Below are 17,085 nucleotides of genomic sequence, written 5' to 3' on the forward strand. Positions count from 1 at the left end.
AGCTATCTAATACATTCTGACTGTGCAAAAAGCTACATTGTACATTGACAATGTTAATATTGTCAATATTTCTCATATGTCGGTTCACCTCATTTTGCTGTTCATCTATATCACTCTTCATATTGACAAAATAAACTTTAAAGATACTTGTCTATTACTAGAATGAACAGTTGTTTCATCTAACTTTGTAAACGGTTTACTTTCAATGTATTATCATCTGTTACTGTGAATTGTACTTTACAATTTGTTTAATGTAACAACAAAAAATAAAGACAAAGATCTGAAAACAAAACAAAATACTGAACAAATGTAACACGGAGGGAAACAGAAAAAGTTGGAAAACATTTTGTTCATCACATATCGTAAGAACAAGCAGTGTGACAGATGTTGGCAAAGAGTGAGGGACAGGACAAGCAGAAATTTAATTTAGATTGCATGCATTATCCAAAGTCATGAACACACAAGGCTTCCCAATGATTTAAAATAAAGTTCAACTGGAGTTCCAGTAATATCACTGGCTATGTTTACAATGCAGATGTTGTTTGTGTGTAATGTTTTATGACCAAAAAAAATGGCAGCTTTTCCTTTTTTCATTATTCTTATTAATTCATGACAAGAGACTTCACTTGTGCTTCATGTTTTATTGAACTCTGTTTATATTAAATTAAAAATATATTTCTGACAGATTCATGTAACAAAAATTAGCAGACCAATTTCCAAAGTATACAGCCCGGGAGGTGGTCAGTGAGACATGATGCAAGGCTACAGTAATTCTCAAGAACAAAAGTGGCTAATTTACAGCAGTAGAGCTAACACAAGCACAGAAATTAAATAACCCAGAAGGTAATGAAAACATTTATACTAGAAAACAAAAGTAGGAAAGGGGAATGCCAAAAAATTTAAATCATTTTTTTTTCTAACACTAAAATATATGCCTCAGGAGAATTTACCTAAAAAGTTAAAAGTGCGGCAGAAGTGCATAAATCATTTGCTGCTGAATTTACACCAAATAAAACTTCAGTACTGATTATAATTATGAAATAAGCAGTGTAGCAGGTGTACCTCACACAAGCTCACACACAGCATATTCTAGAGAATAAGCAAATGCCGAAACGGAACACATCACAACAGTGGTAAACACATAATCACAAGCAATGTCTACATGATGGACTTTCTAAAGCATTTGTTTTAAAAATCACAATTCAGTTACTTATATACAAATCATCCTAAAAGACAAATCATGTACCAAATAAAATATGTTCTCAAGTTCCCCCAGGAAATAAAAGCAACATCTTCTGCATATTTACAAATGCACCAAGCCATGTCTTTACCAATCTATAAAAATACTATTCACATTTTTAGAGTAACATACAGTAGTAATTTTTTAGCAAGGGAAGACAACCATGAATGCAATACACATATTCCACCAGAGCTGGCTTACTTAATACTGAGAAGTGCCAGAGAAGTTAATGTATTTAACCTCCACTAAACTGAAAGGAAAAATGGAAATTACATTATACAGAAGCAAATGTTTTCACCAGAAAGGAACCTTTCTTTGACTGCTTGGTAATTTTATAGCAACTGGTGTGTATTTCTTGAGCCTTAGCTTAAAACATGGCTTTTTAATGCCATTTGTAACACCACAAAATATCTGTCAATGTTAAGTATTCTAAACATGATTTTGTCATATGAGAACATGGATGGCAGACACAAAATAATGAAAAATGTTCGAAAAAGTAGTGTGGATATCATTACAGGTCATAAAAAAGCTTGCCTCTGGTATAAAATTGTTGTAATTTAAATTTAAAATGAACATATATGAAACATCATTTGTTGTCCACAATGGAGCAAGTATTTCATAATACAAATAACTTTCGCTGAGATAAAATCCATAAAAAACAAAAAGTGATATGAATCTGACCATTTAAAATGATTCACCGATTCACTGCAGCAGGGAAAAATGTGTGAAAGAGAGAAAAGTGAATTATAACGATGGAGATATCTAAGTTTCTACTTACAGAATTTTGCACAATAAGAAATTTCAAAAATATGGACCGTAATAAAAGGTTTCTATTTAGTATTGAATTCAACCACTGGCAAAATTCACTTTCAATGGGAACCTGTAAATCTAGCACTTGCAGCATAAGAAAGAGAACAAAATTGATACAAATAGAGCATTCTTTCAATTCTATAAATGCATTTATCAGACTTATACCCTTATGTATAGAAATAAACTAAAGATGGTGGAAATTTATTCAGACTAGAATCACTAAATTAGATGGTTGGTTAATCAAAGCAAAATTAATGGAATCTCACTTCTATAAAATGATCTTTTGATTGCTAACCACTTCTACTGTGTCAGACACTTTGTTTCTAAATTTAAGAACTGGCAGCATGCGTTCCCTACATGTTTGTGGGTATGCATGCACAAGGATGTAACTGTATAAATGTGTGTGTGTTTGCATGTGCATGACTGTCTCAGTATTTTAAATTGATTACTGTGGGGAACATCCATTTCCAAGGGTGTGATCCATGACTCTATCACTTTCTTTGAGGTTCTTACAGACTGGATAAGTATTCTTGACAGTAGACAGAACTTAATCTACTGAGAGGGTGAACCACAACTCTCAAATATCAGAATGTCAGAAGTTTGAATAAACAGACTGAAGAAATATTTAGTTATAGTGAATATTTTGGCATTTAGGGTGTGTGCGCATGTATATATGTATATGGAGTGGGTTCAAGTAAGAGTTGAGGAAGGGGATAGATGTGCAAGTGTATGTGAGTTAGGGTTTGCCCCCATGCCACTTAACTCATTTGTATGAACCTTAACCCTACTCCTGCCTCGATACTAATCCTATATATTACATTAAAAAACATAATTTCCCAAAACAGTAAACTAAAGGGACAATGTGTATTTTTGATGTTTAACAATCTGTTTTTTTTTTTTTTTTTTTTTTTTAATCAGGTTTTGACTTTCTTGATGTTTTGCTGCCATTATTTTGTGTTCCATACAAAATTGTCAGTCTGTTCTCAGGCACTCTATGAAATACAATAGAAGTGAGAACACGTCTAGATCACAAGGATTCTATTTAACTTATTTACTTATTTATTTATAATTTACTACAGTTCTGAATACCAAAAAAGATTATTTACATTTTTAGCAAACTAATAGCCACAACATGAAGATTACAGGCATACAAGTGTAGCTAGCAACAGGGAAATTCACCTTTTCATTGTAATAAATAGTCAACTGTCTGCATACTTCCAGTCACAATAGATAGAATGGTTACTGATTAAAATTTCTTTTCAGTATGCCAGAAAAATTAAATGAAGTGAGAAGCTTATTTCAATCTGAAAGATTGACCTTATTTTGTATGAGAAATTTATCCATAGTATTTTCTTGATTGAGTAATTGGTATTTTTAAAGTCTCATGTTTAGAATACCTGATTCTTCCATTGACAGATATATTGTGACTATTTGTTTCTGTTAGCCATTCCCATCTGGAATGAGGGAGATTGATTCTGAATTTAGAAAACGCATCCCAACCTTCTGTTATATGGTTAATAATGTTAATAATTTGAAAAATTCTTACCAGAATATACAAACAGGTAATTCTTGAAAATTTCTACCAATTGATGTTCTAGCTATTTTAACAATATGAAAACACTTTATAGAGTAGCTTAGAGTGTTGGCTTGCACTGACCTGAACTTTCAGAGCCCTGAAATTAATCCCATTTTTTCTTTGGATAACCCACTTCAGTGCACAATTGTACAGCTTAAAGATGAAAATAACAATAATATTAATAATAATAATAAAATCATTAATAGGATTGTTGCATTGCATTTGAGGTTGGCCTTTCCTTCCACAGCAGCTCAGTTTTAAAATCAACCCAAAAGGCAGCAGTGCAAAAGCCTGCTACGTTTTTAGCAATTTCCATCACTATACACTTTCATGTCTTTGCTCAATCAAGCATACTGCAGTGATTCCAAATACTGCTGACCCTTTGCCTTCCATGCACCAAATTGCTAATTTCCAGATAAAGATATATATATATATATATATATATATATATATATATATATATATATATATATATATATATATATGCTTTTCTACAAGATTTAGCACTAAAAATACTTTCCCCCTACCACAACTTGAACTGAATAATGTAACTTACTGATTCTGCTATACAACAGATATATTATGTCTCACACACAGTTTATTAATAATTAGCTGCCTATTTTATTAATTCGGTTAGCCTTCTGGTTTAGCTTCACTGATGCAGGATACGCCTTCTTAAATGAAAAATTATATCTTGGCACTTAAGTAATATTCTTCAGGTTTCTGATTTTTTTATATATATATATATATATATATATATATATATATAGAGAGAGAGAGAGAGAGAGAGGGAGATTCTAAACAATGAGTCAAAGAGCATGTTTAGGTAGGTAACACACACATACACAACTAAAACAACAAAGATCTAGAACAAAGTCATCTCACATTCCGTGTAATACGCCACAGCACCAATAAATGTGTATGTATATGTATTGGGGAAGCCTGCCTAACAATTCTTCTTGGACTTACAAAAAATGCATTTCATTATGTTGTAAAACTTTTTGTAAAACTTTAAGTCATCATGGTTGAAGGAATATGTATTTTTGTCTCCCCTCACCACTGTAGAATGCATATTACAATTAAGCTGTCATAAATACTGTTTAAACTAAAATGTAACCTCTTTGTTTATTGTTCTGACTCTGAGGCACTGTTTGCTGCTTTTTTGAATAACATTAGACATTAAAGAACAGAGGTAAGTATCCTGGATTTATGTGTGTGTGTGTGTGTGTGTGTGTGTGTGTGTGTGTGTGTGTGTGTGTGTGTGTGTGTGTGTGTGTGTGTGTATCTGGGTATTACTGACTTATAGTGAAGAATGCATTGAAAACATTATTTTCCAGGATGTGTGTGCTTGTGGGTGTGACTGTGTGACATCATTCTTATTGCTAAGGAGCTAACAGTTTCCTCCACATCAACTCTGCATTCTTGACATGAAGGACGCAGAAATCTTAAGCAAGCTGTGTGAATTTTCAGTCCAGACATTATATGTAGGGGAAAAGTAATGGTTTAAAAGGAAGGCAATTGAAGCCTCTGAGCTGTTGTCAAATAAAATATTATTATGCCAAGGAAAAAGCAACAGGTTAGATAAGTGCAATTAACCAATTCTTCACATAGCAAGGGAATCAAGCATCAATCAATTCTGTGCAAAATTATTTTGCTGAATCCAGCATATGACCACAGTATTGTAGAATTAATATGAGTCAATATATTCAGTTTCATGTTAACGTCTATTCAATGCACATTTATATATGAGCCCATGAACTAAAAGAAATTACTTTGAGGCTGATGTTTAAAACAATCCAGTCTTGTAGGCAATGAAAAACAAATGCTGGTCTTCCTATTTCTAATTTTATTGATGAATGCTAGCAGCATTTTTAAATAATGCAACAGCATTAGTTTCTATTTCTATATATACTAAAATTGTGGCAATCACAATTTTTAAAGATTCTCAGACTGCTTCAGACTGGCACCGATAAAATGTGTTGCTTGTCAGTATAACCATCTATAATACTTCAAAAACCCTGCAAGATGTAACTAAGAAGATTAACATTTCCTAAACATCAAATAAATGTTTTAGTGCTTTTCACTGCTGAACTTGTTTTATAAATTTTACTTGTATCAATTTTCAATTACTCCTGGAGTTCCTTTGGCACTACCAAGTGCTAACAGATATTAAGTTTCAAAATATCCATTGTCGAGACAAACAAATTACAGATGGCTTGTTATTAATGTCTTTTGCAAATAATATTATTTGAATGTGCAATATATTTAAAAAATACAACATCCTGGGTTGAATTATAAAAAAATTTCCTAAGAGTTTATATACTGAACTATCACTTAAAAATAATGGTAATAGATGTAGTATCTACATAAGTTCAGGGAAGAAGTTATAATTATTTATCATGTTTTAAAGTCCTTCATTTTTTTTCTTTCTGAGGTAATTATATTTGTTCCTTCATTTTTAATAACTCGTACCCAGAGAATGCTCATTAACTCAATTTATCAGTATAATTCTACAGCTGTGGTCTGTGCTTTATTGTTATATGTCTGACAGTTTTACATGGATTTCTTTAGAAATTAAACAAATAAACCATACTGTATCACTGAAAAAAAGCACTGGTCTGGAACTCCTACAGCTGTCCATTATGTGTTTCTAGTTACATCCTTATTGCTTCAATCAGTATCCTTAAATAGCACATATGTGGACAATAACATCATTATTCAACTTCCTCTTCCCTTACGTTCATTTTTTTACATGGTGCTTGCTGGACCAAGTGTATTCTTTTCCAGTTAATTACAGAGCTCATTTTTGTTGTCCTAATAAATACAAATAGAATTTTTCATGATCAAATCTATTTGCCACAAGATGAATTGCAGTTCTACAGGTACTCTCTGGACTTTCTCAATATGCTTAGAAGAATACACTTCCTACTTCTAGACTGGTGAAAATTACCAGTCGCATAATTTGTCCTTTTACAAAAGATATTCAGACTTTTGTTCTTGGGAACAATTCCCCCAAACACCCAACATGCTTTCCTTCACATTACTGAAGTCATTACACAACTGTGTTTCGGTGTCTGTAAGGTGGAGGTGGGAGAACAGTTCCAGGTTTTAGTGAGAACTCTGACAGATATTCTGGGTTCTCTGCAACAGCAGGTTTGATGCGTCCATTCTGCCTGTAAAAGTATTTTGTGCTGTAGTCTTGTGGGTAATCAGATGTATGCATTGTTGCTTTAGGGGGTAGACTGTGGTTCCAGTAGTCAGGGTTGTCGAAAGCTTTCTTTGCTTTTTCTGTAACAGGAATGCCTTTGTTCTTTAAGTACTCTGCATTATCTACTGAATTCACAAATGTATTGAGATAAAGAGGCTCATTGACATATTCATCCTCAGCTCTGGACTGTACATTGGAAGTACTGTGATAATCTGGATTATCCATACCGTGGATATCTCCATTTTTTCTTCGCGTTACAAATGGGTTCTCTTCCACTGGCTTCAAAAAATCTGTGCATGGCAAAAAAGGAATAATAATGCACACATTAGAAACATTTAAAACATCATAACAAACCAAATTTTCATTAACAAGGACAAAGTCATTGTGCAGTATCCATTAGCAGAATTGTATTTTTTTTTTCTGAGTAATAGAAAGGGTGTTAGTTAACATTCAAAATTGACCAAAACAGAATCTGTGACAAAAGCAATGATTAATCCCACCTAGGACTATTCAAAGCAACTTTGTAAAACACACAGACACACAGATACAAATATATATATATATATATAAATATATATATATATATATATATATATATATATATATATACATATATATATATATATATATATATATATATATATATATATATATATATATATATATATATATATATGTACACACACACACACACACACACACACACACACACACACACACACACACACACACACACACACACACACAAACCCACCAGTGTTAATAACACAATTAACAAGTACTGGTTCTTACATCAAGTGGCTCATTGACTTATTGACTTAGATGCTTAGAATATCCTGATGACGTGATAACAACATGTGCATCTGCAGTGGTTCTTCATCAGGTGAAAGCGTGCAGTTTACCGAGTCAGATGCATAGAATACTACAGCATATAAACATTTCCTGCCGAACAAGTTTGTTAGTAAACACTGATTTCTGCAATAATATAGCATGTAGAGTACACAATCACCATGACTATGCTGTTTTCTTTCTTTATTCCTATTTTGCTTTTCCCTGTTTGGTTCAGTTTTAAACTTTTAAAGCAGTGCTGCAACAAAAAGCTTCTGTTATATGAAGTGGAGAATGTTATTTTTGGTGTACCCATTTTATCTGAACTCCATTAAGCTTAATATTGCAACCTTTATCTCTAAATGATTGTTTTCTCTATAGCTCGTGTACACTTAGTTTAGGTAATTTTATTTCTCTGTTTTGTTTCTTATAGGGTTACATGCACCATGCACAATGACTGCATCTAGAAATAAGTAATACACTTTGTAAAGAAAAAATATTACAGTAACGGTGGGAAAATGCCAACTTCCTTGAACCAAGAAGCAATGTGGATGCATTCGCTGATCAAGTATCTGATTTGCTGATCAAGTATCTGATGACTAACTGTTAAATCATGATTGGTTAATCAAAAGTGAATGATTTGGAAAACAAATCATAAAAATCAAAGGTACTCACTTACTGAAATTATCTTTTTTCTTTTAGGATAAGCTTCCCATATCATCAGCCAGACATCATTGACTGTTAAGCATTCAAAATTGATACAATCAACTGTGAGACTATACCTCTCAACTGTCCAGATTTTCTTTCACTGTCCAGATTTTTTTCTCATATTTTTGGTGTGTTCCTCATAAAACATGTTTTCTGACAAAATATTGAGGCCTAAAATCACTAAGTAATGATTTAATGATATAACGTTTATATTTTAGACTTCATATCCTTCAAAATGTATGGTGGTGCAAAACCTGTTATTCTAGCAACTTTATGAAGTTTATACGATCAGTATTTAAAATTTGTCCCTGATTTTTGTTTTTTGTTTCCCATTGTTTTTGGCTTTGTCCAAATTTTTTCCACTTAGAGGTCGACAGGTACTTGATCACCAAATGCATCCACTACTGGATGAAATCCTACCAGATGAAATTGTATGATAGGCAACTGCTTAAATAAAAGCATTTGACAAAGAGCCTGTTTTATAGAAACAAGTCACTATAGTCTGCCTTTTGACTCAAGATGGAGAAGCCTCTATAAAACAGGCTCTTTGTCAAATGCTTTTATTTAAGCAGTTGCCTATCATACAATTTCATCTGGTAGGATACTCCAGAAAGTAACACAGTTCAAATGCTCACTTTCCACAATGGTCTGAAAATTTTCTGACATCCATTTTACCTGGATTTCATTGCAAACTTATAAAGTGTAATGTAAGATTTCTGTTAAAAATTATACTAAAACACTAAAATGTTCACCATTATGAAGTATTCTATTTGTACTGCAATGTACCACCCTCAGATTATTATGTTCTGTCTATTCCTATGCATAATCTCAGTTTTGAGTTTGTTTGAATTGTGTTCATACCATCAACTTTATTTACTCTTTTACATCTGAAATGTTTCTTCCAAGACCACAACTTAAGTTGGACACTGCCCCATTGGACCTTCCTGTATATAAAAAAGGTTTCACCATAGGCCAACTTCATAGTTCCTTTAGTCTTGTCAAACTACTGTGTTCAGTTTTCCTCAAAAGGTATTGTCAGTACCTTTTGCAGTCATGTATGTCAGTGGAATATAATCAAGAACATAGTCTGCATCTAATGCCTGGAGAACAGCAAGTGTAACTCCCCTATACAAGGGCTGCCTCTCTACAGACCAAGGCCTTTCAGACACTAGCTTTATATCGAAGCAATGGAACATATCAACACAGAATTCTTTTATGCAGATATGTGCAACTTAACCAATTTAGACCCAAATTAGTTTGGCTTTGTAAGGACAGGACATTCTTTGGAAAGGTTACAAAGGCGGTGGACAGTGTCACTTGCTCAAGATGCTAATCTTAACCTGACCAAAGACTTTTCACACACTCACTCATGAGCATGCTAGTATTACTGAAAAAGTACTCAAATTTATTATAAACTGCTATGTGTCCATTGGACTGTAAACTGGCTAGTATGTCCACTGGACTGTAAACTGACTATTCAACAGATCCCAAGTTGTGAACATTATTGGCTACTTCTCTAAACATTATGTTTTAACCAGTGGCATACCAGATGGGTCAGTACTGGTCCTCCTCATGTCTGGCATTGATTTTTCAGACATCCAAGCTATTATCCCTAGAGGTGTGGTTAACTAAGTTTGCAGATGACTGCAAGCTGGCCACTGTTGTCCACTCATTGACTGATACAAAAGAGCTCCAGCAAGGGCTGCAGAATGCACATGGTTGGTGGACTAAACAAGTCTAGGTTTAAATGCCACAAAGTGCAGTCTTCTAGTACTCAGCAAAAAAGCTGCTACCACCCCATATGTTATAAATGATAATCTCCTTCAAAAATATGTGGTGATAAGAAACCTGGACACCTTATAGATAACTCTCTTATCTGATTATCAGAAAATACTCCTCTCTGGCCCTGTCAATTTGCAAGATCCAAATAAATGATCCTACCACTGTATTTTTCCCTTGTCACACCCATTATTGAATGGAATGTCCCCTTTCATATTTGAAAAGCCAAGTATCCATTTGAAATGGGACCAACTAGATCGAGTCCCAAAATATGGAAACAGAAAGGCCGAAGAACAGACTTACATATACTAAGTCTGGGATGCCACTTATCAGAATATTTCCTTTTCTCTAAGGTATGGTGATCTCAAAGTTGGCATATGTAAGTTTGGGGCTTTGGGGGGATGTAGGGGGTTGCCACCACAAAAAGAAATTTGAAGGAGAAAAGTGATTTTTGACACTCGCTCTTCTCCTTTGTTTTCTTTTTTTCCAGCTTGTTTGCACTTGGCATTTTGACTGCTGACATTTCATAAGGCGCTAAAAAAGCCAAGCAAATGACACAAGTGGAAAGGCCCCCAACAATTTCTAACCAAGATTAGAAATATTAGAGCCTTTCAATACTTCTATTATTGTGATAGATTAGTCTGGCTCTCCTTTTACTCAGTAGCCCACCATCTGCAATGAGCTGACTTCTGTCTCACTTTATAGGTTCATAGGTTCATAGGTAAGTACTAGGCTATCTGCCCATGGGCATTTATAAGCCTAGTCAGAGTGTGTTGGCTTTCGCCATCCCCTTAGATTATTTCCCTGTGCCTCTAACCAGCAGAGTTATTAGTTCCCTGTGCCTCTGTCCAGCAGAGCCACTGCAGTGATCCTCGGGTAAATTTTCTGCTTCCCATCCACCTGTCAAGATTTCCCTTGAAGAGTGCTAGTGAGTGGCTCTGCCTGATGTATATTGGAATCTTGTTTCAAAGCATGGGGAGTCTCTGAGTCAGGAATCTATCCCTCCAGCACGTTCTATTTATCGTTGTGGTAAGGTTTATATCCCTAGAGTGTGTGGCTCTCAAGGATTTGTTTTTTTTAGGTGGAGCATATCCATCAACTCTGGGTTGGACATGGCCTTGTATGTCAAGTAGAGATTACCTCTGAGTAAGTGGTATGCAACTGAGTACAGCTGGAGTTTCTTTTGTCGGGCTGCATAAGTCATCTGTTTGAGGCCAGTAATCCTCTTGGTGAGGTACTTTTGTGGTCTTTCCAGCTGTTGCAGGTGTCTTGTAAGGTACATCTCAAATGGGGCACTGTATTCTATAATGGGTCTAACAAGTGATGAGTAGAGAGGCACAATAACTTTTTTTGTTCTAGATGTGAACCCTTTTGATATTAGGTGTGCCACATAGAAGGATTTTTTAACCACCTTGGCAATATGATTATCAAAGGAGAGATTGCTATCTACTTGGGTCCCCAGATCCCTTATTACTTTTTCTGTATTTAGGGGACTACCACCTATGTGGTAGTTCACGGGTACTTTGTTTTTTCCAAATGGGATGACTATGCACTTTTTGGCATTCAGTTTGAGGCCATGATTTTGACACCAGGTATCCGTCTCAGTGAGACCCTTCTGGAGGGTGTCTGCATCAGCCGGAGAATCAATTATGGCCCCTAGTTTGCAGTCGTTTGTGAACTTGGTCAGCCAAAGTCCTCCTGTGCTTGCCTGTACCTCTGAGAAGTACATACCGAACAGGAGGGGTCCTAGGACTGAGCCCTGGGGGATGCCATTTCTAACCAGTTTAGAGTCGGACCTGGAGTCCGCAACTCTCACTGTGCGGGCTCTGTCTGTGAGCCAATTTGCAACCCATCTCATGACGTAGGGGTTAATGTTCAGGTTGGTGAGTTTGTCTAATGTCTGTTATGAGCCATGAAAGTCCAAATCTTAAATAACATCTTTGCAAAACTGACTCTATAAGCAAATGCACAGTTGACCTAAATCCACACCAACAAATAAACAAGACTTAATGGACGGATGAGATTCTAAGTGGACATATCCCCAGCATATGGAAAAAGTTACCACTAAAGGTTAAAGGTCAAATAAAATGGTACTTTTGCTGTCTTTAAAGCTAGTCTTGATGATTGGATGGTTAGACACAAATTTATACCAGAGTAATCATCTACAGGCCTGTTGGATTTGAGAGGAGAGCACTATTAAATGCATAAGGATTATGGCAAGATCTTTCAAATGTGTCTTTTTAAAGCTGTATATGGCAAGGCAACTTAGCATCTCCATGCTTGTCTAGTATTGTCACTATGTTCCTATAATAAATGACACATTAAAACATGCTTAAATGTAAAAGAAAAAATGGTTTCATGTCAATGTTATTTTCTTAAATTTCTGGCAATTTCCTTTAATTGAGAACTTTTCATTGAGATGCACTAGCCTGCAGCATCAAGAAAAAAATACCATTTATCATCTTTAAGTAACAGTAAATCTATAAAATTGTAATGCTTCAAGTCAATCATATTAACTTCCATGTTTTGAATATAAGAAACCCAATACAAATAATTGCTTAAATGTTTGTATGAAATACTCATGATTATGAAAAATGTATTTGATATAAATGTTACTTAATATAAAATGGCAATTGGCTTACAGTCATAAAAAGTATCACAATTCCAATTAGCTAAGTTTATGACACCATTAGTTTTAAATCTGCACCATCTGTTATTTTTAGTATATGTTTGATAACATCGAGATAAATTCAAAACCCTTGATGACATATTTATATGTTGTATAGTCACTGCGTTTATGTCTTCCTGTTTTACTTTTAAAAAATATTACCATTTTATTACTTAATTTCCTTATATTCTGCATACATATTTATTTCAGATTGTTTCCTTTATAGCAAATGTTTGATTTATCACACACACTATTTCTAATAGTCAAATCAGTAGTTAAAAACTGCAGTTTCTCTTTCGGTACATTATATACAGGCTTTTTGTCACCCCTCTGTTTGAAAATACAAATACCTCAAATGTTATGGGTTTGTCTGATATCATAGCCATGCTGTTTAATATAAGCTTTTAAAATATACACAGTTCTACCCAAATAAAAAGTGACAGTTATAATTTACTTTGTGCTAAAATGTCAGTTTCAGTAATGAATTAATTCACACTGTAGTTAGTTAAAGTACACTACTATATTGTTGGCTTATTCATTTATTTGGGTTATTAGGCTATGCAATTATACCTGGTCAATTTACTGCTGAGGTCCTGAGAAAAAAGTGATGACTGTCAAATTTCTGAAGGTTGTAAGTGAAATCTTTTAAACAACACAATAGAAAGTGTGAATAGCAGGATTATATATTAAATGGGAAGTTGTGGTAATTAAGAGGTTCCCCCTGTACGAGTTAATAAATATAAGTAGAAGTGTTTTGAGGAGTATAGTCCCCCATATCAGAGAGTGAAAACAAGTTTATGATATGTAAAAGTGAATTTTGAAATGTATCTTTTTTTTTACTTGCAGTTTTTTAGTGTCAGGATATGCAAGATCAAGTGTTTTACTTTCAATAGGGAGACAGAGAGAAGCCTGAAATCTAGAAACACAATGCAAGAGGTCCAAGTATATGGAATGTGCAATAAAAGGACATTAAACACATGATTGTGAATTACTGTAAAATGAAGAGGAATCATTATAGTACATGCAAAAATTAGAATATTAGACATATATACCAAAATCATAATCAGTCAGATGAAATCATATGAAAAAACAAGAATATTATATACAGTGTTTGGTAGAGAAGTTGCTAAGCTGGGAAGGAATGAGCCAGACTGTATCTGCAAGATATTGGGTAAAGGAGGCTATATAATTTATGAAGCATCTAACAAAAATATGCCCTGGAGGAGTAAAAGGCATTAAGACAGAAGTTGTAACTGCAAAAGAATGAGGACTGAGTGTAGAATACCAGAGAGTATGAGACAAGGGTAAGTAAAAGCTGATGAGACAAACCAAGAGAAAAGACTTGTGCATAAAAAGCTCTGCACAATTTATTTTCTTTTTTATTGCAAAAGATAAAAAACAAAGGAACAGTAGAAAACATTAGAACATTAAAACATGCAAACCAAAATATAATTGATGAATATGTGAACATTACTATCAACAGCTTGAAGCAAGTGAAACTTGAATTCATAGGTTCATAGGATGTTACTAGGCTATTGATCTGACGGTCTTCATAAGCCTAGCATTAAATCCCAATATAATACTAGATGAGAGATATTGTCTACACCCAAGATTTTTCTAGCAAGAGCTACCCATGTCCAGGAGAGAAGCAGGGATAATTCTTGGCAGAAATGTATGGTTTCCCATCCAGTCATCCAGGTTGCACTTAAACAAGGTCATGGAGGTGCTCTGCTACAGTTAAAAACTCTAAAAGCACAAGCTATAATTGCTAAAGACAAACATTTGTAAATTGAACAAGTATGGTTATACATTTAGTCCCATATCTTAAAAGAAAAAAAATTGTGCAATTTCTTACTGCAAACAAAAATCTAGGAGTTATTAACTAATGCATAGAATGGTATAATCATTTTTTTTTGGTGAGTATGACTCCCCTTGTAGATAGAACATTGACAAAACTCCCCTTAAATGTGATCCAGTAGTTAGGGATCTGGGAGCCTATGTTGACAATGAACTGTCCATCGATTACCATTTACCTAGTGTTGTAAAGAAGTCCTTTCTTATTGCACAGCTTATATCTAAAAGCACTGCACCCACATCATGGAATCTAATTGATCTATTGTATTTGGCACTCAGGACAATCACTAATTATAATGCCCCATTCGGTATTTATCGATCCAAACATTTGTCACAACTGGAATGACTACAATGTTTTCTTAATAAAAGTCAAGGGCCTGAATCATAAAAACTAAACAGACTGTCTCAAACCCTTGTTCCTCTTTTCTGTATCATTTAGGGTACTAAGAAATGACTTCTACACTGCGTACAGAGCTTCAACAAATCTTATTCTGCTATACCTACTACTCATTCACAAGTCCAATGGTATAATAAACACCTGCTCAAGGCATCTCAGTCTCTTTTTACAAAATAAAGCGCCACTTCTGTGGAATCATCTTCCATACCACTTAAAGTAAGCTACTTCCCTTACTCTAGTCTTATGTAATTTAGATAAATGGATGGGGAACTGCAAATTAGCCTCCACCCTAGCACCCCTGTCCATCAAGGATTGGGAAAACATGTAAATGTCCTAACCTGTCCTTATTCAGCTTATCTCTGGATCATTTGTGTGGAAACATAAGGACTAATTCTACCATTGGAATGTACGGCTGTACATCTTAAAGATCCTCATTACTCAATAGACTAGCAAGTACCTATGAATCTATGACTGCATTTGCAAGCTATTAGTAAAATGACAATGGCATTCCCAGAGAGTGGTGAAGCAGTTCTTGATTAAGTTAGTAAATGTAATTAAATTCTACAAAGCTCTCTTGCCAGGGAGAGTGTTCCAAATGGGAAATATAATCTGAGTTTGACTTGGGCAGAAGCAGAATAGTTTGCTGGCAAAGAGGAGATGAGCAATTTTAAGTTTGTTAATGAGACGAAACAAGTGTAACTTTCTGGGAGAGTTCTTGTGATGTCTTTAAATGCAAAGTCAGTGAGGATTTTGGTAGCATTGTGGGAGGTTGTTTTCAGTCTGACGATAATATATGACTGAAGGTTAATGAAGACAACGAAAAATAAAGTAGCCAGAGTAAGAGAGGCACACTGTCAAAAATGAAGTTGCTATTCAGTGAAAAGAAGATATTTAGCTATGCAGAGTGAGACAGACAGTTGGCAAACTTTTCATGTGGAAGTAATGCCATTAATGCATCATACTCATAGATATTTGTTAGAAGAAACTGTTTTGAAAAACAGATTTATCACCTAAGTAATGTTATCATTATTACATTAATAAACATTGTATGTATTTGTTAAAATGATTTATATGTCTAAGATATTTGCATGTTTTTATAGAAAAAGCATATATATACTTTTTGTATTTTTATATACACACACACACACACACACACACACACACACACACACACACACACACATATATATATATATATATATATATATATATATGGGTCTATCTTACTACGTCGACAAGTCAGAACGCCGACAGCGAGAACACCGACGCCAGAAGATCGAAAACGGAGAAGACCGACGGATCAAAACCCCGACGCTGAGAACATCGACATGGGAAAAGGCTGTGTATGTATGCGGTAGTGACGGACGTTAGGGTGCGAGTAAGGTAAGTGTGCGACTGTGATAGTTTGTGGGTTAGGGGCGGGTTAAGTGAGTTAGGGTTAGGGCGCGGGCTATGTAAGTGTGCGACTGTGATAGTTTGTGGGTTAGGGGCGGGTTAAGTGAGTTAGGGTTAGGGCGCGGGCTAGGTAAGTGTGCGACTGTGATAGTTTGTGGGTTAGGGTCGGGATAAGTGAGTTAGGGTTAGGGCTGGCTAGGTAAGTGTCGACTGTGATAGTTTGTGGGTTAGAGGCGGGTTAAGTGAGTTAGGGTTAGGGCGGGTTAGGTGAGTGTGCGATAGTGGCGGACCTTAGGGTTAGGGTTTGGGTTAAGGTTGTAGGTAGTTGTGTATGTGAGGTTTAGTGTTGGTTTGTAAGGATTTTGGTGTGCTTGTGTTGTGTGTGTGCTTTTTGGACCGGGGATTTGTTTTGTTTGTTGCTTGTCGGGATTATGGTGTGTCGGGCATGTGAGGTTTCGTGTTTGTGACATGTCGGTTATGTGGTGTCGGTGATTTTGTTGTCGGCGTTTTGACATGTCGACGTAGTAAGATAGATCCATATATATATATATACTTTTTGTGTTTTTATATATATACACTTTATATATATATATATATATATATATATATATATATATATATA

The 17,085-nt window shown here is 34.8% G+C and overlaps 1 protein-coding gene across 2 annotated transcripts in view; it reads right to left on the reverse strand.

Annotated features, from left to right (window-relative positions):
* Positions 1–626: 626 nt before the first annotated feature.
* ERBB4 (erb-b2 receptor tyrosine kinase 4) overlaps positions 627–17,085 on the reverse strand; it is a 4,056,904-nt gene continuing 4,040,445 nt past the window's right edge. For both annotated transcript variants that reach the window (XM_044075709.1, XM_044075708.1), the window contains one exon: positions 627–7,124. In XM_044075709.1, coding sequence (XP_043931644.1) covers positions 6,679–7,124 — 446 coding nt within the window. In that variant the 3' untranslated portion in view covers positions 627–6,678. The remainder of the gene's footprint in view (positions 7,125–17,085) is intronic.

This window comes from Protopterus annectens, chromosome 6.part1 (genome assembly GCF_019279795.1).
Source record: "Protopterus annectens isolate FY-2018-M chromosome 6.part1, PAN1.0, whole genome shotgun sequence".
NCBI lineage: Eukaryota > Metazoa > Chordata > Ceratodontiformes > Protopteridae > Protopterus > Protopterus annectens.